General features: G+C 41.4%; 2 protein-coding genes across 2 annotated transcripts; both read right to left on the reverse strand.

Annotated features, from left to right (window-relative positions):
* Window positions 1–542: 542 nt before the first annotated feature.
* Window positions 543–1,533, reverse strand: LOC138886990 (uncharacterized). Its single transcript, XM_070168693.1, has 3 exons — window positions 1,222–1,533; window positions 945–1,042; window positions 543–630 (listed from the first exon to the last, which is right to left on the reverse strand). The coding sequence occupies exons 1-3, from the start codon at window positions 1,531–1,533 to the stop codon at window positions 543–545; spliced, it is 498 nt and encodes a 165-aa protein (XP_070024794.1).
* Window positions 1,534–3,899: 2,366 nt separating this feature from the next.
* Window positions 3,900–5,174, reverse strand: LOC104237577 (uncharacterized). Its single transcript, XM_070168694.1, has one exon. It carries the CDS (start codon window positions 5,172–5,174, stop codon window positions 3,900–3,902), a length of 1,275 nt encoding a protein of 424 aa, XP_070024795.1.
* Between the last annotated feature and the right edge of the window lie 2,861 nt (window positions 5,175–8,035).

Consider the following 8,035-nt stretch of genomic DNA (forward strand, 5'->3'; position numbering starts at 1 on the left):
GCTAACGAGGCAGAATACTTCGCAATATGCGCGGCCGCGCTAATGACATATGTCCAGTAAAATGGTCGTAACTTTCTATATACACCTCCAAATGACAAACTCTGTATACACCTCCAAATGACAAACAGTTTAATGCGTTGGAAACTACACTCAAAGGGCTTTAATTTGATAGGTTGTGCATCACATAACCCCTTATATAACTGGAGATATGATTGTCCAAAGTGAGGTCTTGTGCGCACTCATTTACAACTTTAGTCTATTATGAAATTTTCCAACTTGGCTTAGACTTAGGCCTCTCCTTAGACCCCAATTCACTTATAATATGACCTATACGCTTATTAACATATCCAATTGATATCCATTATATCATGAATCCTCATTTGCATACAAAATAAAATAATTATCCTACCTTGGCACCACGAAATCTTAAATTACTTGGCAAAAATTTTCGGGGCTTTACATTATCCTCCGCTTAGGATCATTCATCCTCGAATGATAATTGGAGTCAATCCGCAAATACTTAGTATAACTTATCTCCTTTCTCACACGTCTTTAACTCCCAAATTTTGACTAACTCCCAAAATTTTCAGAAATTTCGGCGGAGTTTCCCTTGTAACTAGGACTATCCACCTGTCAAAGGGCCCCAGATACATATTCTAACAACATATACATGTTCTATAGGCATAACATAACTTATACAACACCAGCTATGGCCGCATAGGCAACATATATTACCAAAATTGAATAGTTTAACATAGATCAAATCAAAAGATAAGAGTTCATAGGAACCAAATGCATAAAAGCTATTACATAACTATTCAAACAAATTTAGGTACTTCTTTCTCATTTCTTCCTCGGCTTCCCAAGTGGCTTCCTCAACCTGCTGGTTCCGCCATAATACTTTTACAGAGGCAATTTCCTTATTTCTCAATTTCCGAACTTGCCTATCAAGAATGGCAACTGGAATTTCTTCAAAAGATAGTTCTTCATTAACCTCAATAGCTTCAATTGGCACAATAACGAACGGATCTCCCACTACCCTCTTTAACATAGACACATGGAAAACGAATGTACCAACAACATCTCGGGTGGCAGATCAAGCTTGTAAACCACCTGACCGATCCTCTGAATGATTCTGTACGGTCCGACATACCTCGTACTTAATTTCCCTTTCTTCCCGAATCGCATGATGCCCTTCATAGGGAAAACCTTCAAAAGTACCCAATCATCTTCTTTGAACTCCAAATCTCTACGATGAATGTCCGAATAAGACTTTTGGCGACTCTGAGAAGTTTTAAACCTCTCCTTAATAATCTTGACTTTCTCCATGGCCTGATACACGAGGTCCAGCCCTATCAATTCTGCTTCTCCAACCTCGAACCACCCAATGGGACACCTGCATCTCCTACCATACAGTGCCTCAAATGGTGCCATCTGGATACTAGCATGGAAGCTATTGTTGTAAGCAAATTTTATGAGTTGCAAATGGTCATCCCAACTACCCTTGAAATCAATAGTACAAGCAAACCACATGTCTTCAAGTGTTTGAATAGTCTGCTCTGCTTGCCCATCGGTTTGTGGATGAAAAGTTGTGCTAATGTTTACCTGCGTACCCAAACCTTGCTGAAATTTCTTCCAAAAGTTGGTTGTGAACTGAGCCCCTCAATCTGAAATGATTGAGACTGGAGTGCCATGCAACCTAACTATTTCTTTGATATACAACTGAGCATATTGTTCCGCTGTGTCGGTAGATTTAACTGTCAAGAAGTGCGCTAATTTTGTGAGTTAGTCAACGATCACCCAAATTGAGTCGAACCTGCACGGAGTGCGTGGAAGCCCTACTACAAAATCCATATTGATCATCTCTCATTTCCACATTGAAATTTCTATGCTTTGAGTCAATCCACCAGGCCTTTGATGTTCGGCCTTCACTTGTTGACAATTTGGACATTTTGCTACAAAATCCGCCACATCCCTCTTCATGTTGTTCCACCAATAAATTTCCTTGAGATCATGATACATTTTTGTAGAACCGGGGTGCACGAAATACCTGGATGTGTGAGCTTCTGCCATGATCCTTTCCCGAAGACCGTCGATATCAGGAACACATAGGTGGTCTTGGTATTGTAGAGTACCATCATTCATGCCAAAGGAAAAAGTTGTGGTATTGTCTTTGTGAATCCCCTCTTTCAATTTTGCTAACAATGGATCGTTGAATTGTTTTTCCTTCACCTCCACTACAAGTGATGATTCGGCCCTATTCTATATAATTACCCCTCCTTCACTAGAGTCCGCAAGGCGAACTCCCAAACTGGCCAACTGGTAAACCCCCCTGGCTAACGACCTCTGATATGCCCCCAAATGAGCTAAACTCCCCATAGATTTTCGACTGAGTGCATCTGCCACGACATTAGCCTTTCCCAGGTGATAGAGAATGTCGATGTCATAGTCCTTGAGTAACTCTAGCCATCTTCTTTGCCTCAGATTCAACTCTTTCTGCTTGAAAATATATTGAAGGCTCTTATGATCCGTAAATACATCCACATGGACCCCATACAAATAATGTCGCCAAATCTTTAGTGCAAACACCATTGTTGCCAGCTTTAGGTCATGGGTTGGATAGTTCTTCTCATGATTCTTGAGTTGCCTAGAAGCGTAGGCTATAACCTTTCTGTGTTGCATCAACACATACCCAAGCCCGATCCTTGAAGCATCGCAATACACCACAAATCCCTCTGTACCCTATGGCAGGTCTAATACCGGTGTTGTTGTCAACCTTGATTTCAATTCTAAGAAACTCTTTTCACAAGCATCGGACCATTGTAATTTAACTACTTTCTGCGTCAATTTAGTCAATGGAGAGGCAAGAGTAAAAAACCCCTCCACAAACCTCCTGTAGTATCTAGCTAAACCCAAAAAACTACGGATCTCGGTTGGAGTGGTAGGTCTAGGCCAATTCTTCACTGCTGCAACCTTCTGAGGATCAACCATAATTCCTTCCCTGGAAATGATATGACCCAAGAACGCGACAGATTCAAGCCAAAATTCACATTTTGAAAATTTTGCATACATTTGATGTTGCTGAAGAGTCTGCAAAACTGCCCTGAGATGGTCAGCATGGTCCTCCCGACTTTGGAAATATACCAGAATGTCGTCAATAAACACTATCACAAAGGAGTCTAGAAAGGGCTTGAAGACTCGATTCATAAGGTTCATGAAAGCTGCGGGGGCAGTTGTTAGCCCAAAAGACATCACCATAAATTCGAAGTGCCTATATCGAGTTCTGAAGGCTGTTTTTGGAATATCCTGCTCCCTTATCTTCAATTGGTGATACCCGGACCGCAAGTCAATCTTTGAGAAACACGTAGCACCCTGCAATTGATCAAACAAGTCATCAATTCTTGGTAGAGGATATTTGTTTTTGATTGTGACTTTGTTGAGTTTCCCGTAGTCAATACACATCTGCAGTGATCCATCTTTCTTTCTCACAAAAAAGACCGGTGCACCCCATGGCAACACACTCGGCCGGATGAAACCCTTCTATAACAATTCCTTCAATTGCTTCTTTAGCTCTTTCAATTCTGTCGGTGCCATTCTATAAGGTGGAATTGATATAGGCTGCGTGCCTGGCATCACATCGATACCAAAGTCAATCTCCCTATCTGTGGGAATCCCAATGAGCTCATCTGGAAAGATATTCGGGAATTCATTCACAACCGGTACATACTCAAGGCTAAGCGCCTCAGCATCGACATCCGTAACCCAAACTAGATGATAGATACACCCCTTCTTGATCATCTTAAATTAACCGACCTCTAGGCACTACATTATCACCCTTCCATTCAATAACGGGTTCATCAGGGAATTCAAGCCTAATAGTTCTTGTCCGACAGTCAAGTTTAGCAAAGCATGAATAAAGCCAATCCATCCCCATTATTACAATCAAAGTCGACCATCCCTAACTCAACAAGATCGGCCGTGGTATCCATACCCCGCACCGTGACAATACACCCTCTATAGACTCGAGTAGCCAAAATTGACTCTCCAACTAGGGTAGATACTGAGAATGGTTCATGAAGTTGTTCTGGTTCTATCCCGAATTCCATAGCAACAAAAGGGGTAACATAGGATAAGGTGGAACTGGGGTCAATAAGTGCATACACATCATGAGATTGGACAGTCGGAATACCTGTAACAACATCTAGAGAAGCCTCTGCGGTCTGGCGACCACTCATAGCATAGAATCGGCTGGGTCCTCCTGAACTCTGCGCACCACCCCTAGCTGCACCACGCCCTGCGGGTGATGGGGTACCTCGAGCTGGAGAGGGGGCTGAAGATGTAGCAGCTGCTGGACTGGTAGGCTGAGCTACGCCCATACCTGCTCCCCGGCGAGACACATGACAATGTCTCTGAATATGACCCCTCATCCCACATCCATAGAATATAGGTAACTCCATATAGCAAAATCCCAAGTGCATCTTCCCGCACCTGGGGCACGGGGACCTATGCTGCTGCTGGAACCTCTCTCTTGACCGACCCCGCTGATGGGATCCCCTGTTGCCCTGATCGGGCCTGAAACGACTCCACTGCTGCTGGCTGGGCCCTGATGGCGGTGCACTAGCTGAAGACTGTGCAACAGACTGGGAAGGCCCTAATGATCCTCCTTTGAAAGCTAATCTTCCCCCACCTAGTGACTCTCCCATGTTGCCCGTGGTCCTGGCCTTGCTGTTACCCTCTCTCTCCATTTTGTTCTTCAACTTGCGGTTCTCTGTAGCCTGAGCAAAAGCTACCATCTTCCCATAATTCATATCCAAATTCAGTGCAGCCGTAGAAGCCTCATTAATGGTCAAAGAATTAAGTCCCTGAACAAACCGGTGCACCCTGGCCTCCATTGTGGGCAATATATGAATGGCATATTTTGACAAGCGAGCAAACTCTATGTGGTACTCCCACACACTCCTGTTACCTTGCCTCAAGTTTTCAAACTCCGCTGCCCAGGCTGCCCTTGTCTCGGCGGGAAGGAAATGATCTATAAAGGCGTCTGCAAACTTACTCCATCTTGCCGGAGGACGCCCCTCCTCACGGGAATCCTCCCACAACTCAAACCACGAATAGGCCACCCCTTTCAGGCGATAGGCAGCCAACTCCACCCCCTCTGTCTCAGTTTCACGCATCACCCTGAGGGTCTTGTGTATCTCATCAATGAAATCTTGGGGGTCTTCTTCTAGATTGGCACCCGTAAATACTGGAGGGTCTAACTAAAAGAATCTATTTACCCTGGAACTAGTAGAATCCCCTTGTTAGTTGGATGAACTGGACGCAACATTTGATCTCTGGGCCTGAGAGGCCACTAATTGGGTCAGCATCTGAATAGCTCCCCTAAGATCCCCATCAAAAATACCAGAACCTGAGGTTGGGGCTGGAGGTGGGACATAAGTATCAACGAGAGGGATAGTGGTACCCTCCGTAGGTGTAGGAACTAGGGTAGTCTATTCTGGAATAGAAGGATCCGGCAGAGTAATAGCAGGGCGATTACCCTCACCCGCAACATCAAGCAGTGAATCATCAGCCACTACTGGGGTGGCATTGGCTTCTTGACCAATTTTCGCTTCCTTCTTAGGTGCCATTTACTGAAAGATAGAACAACGCACTGATTAGGAAGAAAACAGTTTCACCGCACGATCAAGAATATCAAAGAAAGGTATTATTCCTATATGCCCAAGTAGCCTCCAATTTATAGATGTGGTCGACAATACACTGATAAGAAGGACTCTACTAGACACGGCTCCGAGACATCCTAGGACACTTTAAAACCTTAGGTTTGATACCAAGTTTGTCACGCCTTAACTTCGGGAGGCGCGACCGACGCTCAATCGTGTGAACCCAACTGAGCAAGTATCAACCGCTATCTACCCAACTCGATAGGAATAAGGAAGCCACGATTACCTTTATTTAAACTAGGAAAGATAGTACATTCAACATCTTAGTTCATTTTATATCACAACATTTAAAACGTGGTAAAACTTCCAAGGTTCCATACAAGTTATAGTGTAGAAGAAAGCAAGAGTACAAGGTTACAACAACGTCCATTGACCTATCCAATACCCATACATAACCCACACAAACGTCTACAGAGCCTCTAAGGATACAAAAGACGTGATACAATGCCGGCAACAAGGCCCCGGCTATACCTCAAAAGTGAAAGTCCAAAATAAGGAGATGTACAATATAACCCCTTGAAGGAGAAAGGGGCTCACCAAGACTTTGAGAAGAATGTACTCCGCTATGCGCGATCGGCACTATCCGTAATGGAGCCACCTATATTCATAAAAAAAATGTAGCGCCCCTGGCAAAAGGGATGTTAGTGCCATCGAATAGCACCAGTATGTATATCTAAACACCATTTTACTAGAAAGAACTATCAAGCAAGTAAAAGTAAATCACATGAGTAAATCAAATATGCAATTCATTGAATCCATCATATAATTTCCGAAACTTAGTTTGAGGCATTTCTTTCATATCTTCATCACTGTTCTCAATACCACCGCTATCTTGAGTGGAGTCCGATCACGACCCGACCGGCTAGGTTGCCTCATTGGAGGCATATATCTCAATCACTATTTTTTCCCCTTATCCGGAATTCAATATCAGCACATTACCACCATGTGTGCGGCATGGTGTTCGATCACGACCCGATCGGCTAGGCCGCCTTATCTAGGCGTTGTTCCTTTCTCATTAGTCATCACATTTGAATCTTTATTTCATATATATCATATCAATTCCTTGGCATGCAGGGCAACCATTATCACATCGTTTTCCATTTTCAGTATTCATCTTGCAGGTTGTGATCATAGGCATATACAAAAGTAATTCAAGTTTCAGTACAGGTAAGTGGGCACATAGCTAGCATGAATAATTCTCAGTTTCTATCTTGGCTTATAGCCTAAGCATTTCAACACATAATTGTATTCTTCATACTTCTCTAATTATCAAGAATGATACATTACTCACATTGAGGCACATCCTTCACGTATATGTGTAGTTAATTGCAAATCAATTAATGTGCAATAACAATTAATACATTTACCAATTCAAATCTTACCACACTTTCGTAAAGATAAAGAAATGAATTAGAGAAGAGAATGAACTCTTGACAGTATAAGAACAAAAGGAAAAAAAATCATGGTATGCCTCTAAAATACAACACTACCAATATATCAAAAGTTCTAATTTAAAGGTTCAAGTCTAGGAGAATTTCGATATAGTTTGACCATAACTGTCTTTGGATAAAAAAATAGCCAGATTTACAAGCGATAATCGAAAAATAACTACAGTTTCAAAAGTAATTGAAATTTAGCCACTTTTCATGTAAAGATAAAATTAAACTAAAAAATTATTCAAAATTCAAAAAATATTCTATCATAATATACTGGAGTTCGAATTTTTTACACATGAACTTCCAGCATAATATACTGGAGTTCCAACATAATATACTGGAGTTCCAGTATAATATGCTGGAAGTTCATACATAGGTACTCCAATCTCCAGTATATTATGCTGGAAGTTCATACACATATTAATTATTATGCTGGAAATTCATATACAGGTGCATCAATCTCTTGTATATTATGCTAGAACTTTTCGTATTGCAGCAAAATAATGACTATCTTTTAATGATTTTACAAACGCTGCCTATTTTTTAATTACCAGTTTGAAAACTGACTAGCCTGTGCTATTTTCATTAGTATGATAGTAGTAAATTTCTTCAACATGTTCCCTTATGTGACAGAATGACATGGATTTAATACGATGAAGGTTCAATAGAAAGCCCATTTGGCGATAAAGAGTCTCTAATGGTATCTAAACTTTGAAATAAACCTAAAGTCAAATTTTCCTTTTAGCGTGCAAAAAAAAAAGAAACTAGGCACATTAATGGATACTTTCTTGAATTGATCATTTTTAGTAAAATGTTTTTCATGAGAAAATTATTTTCATTTTTTATTAAAATATTTTTTAGAATTTTATTACCATGTAA

This window comes from Nicotiana sylvestris, chromosome 3, assembly GCF_000393655.2.
Source record: "Nicotiana sylvestris chromosome 3, ASM39365v2, whole genome shotgun sequence".
In the NCBI taxonomy this organism is placed as follows: domain Eukaryota; kingdom Viridiplantae; phylum Streptophyta; class Magnoliopsida; order Solanales; family Solanaceae; genus Nicotiana; species Nicotiana sylvestris.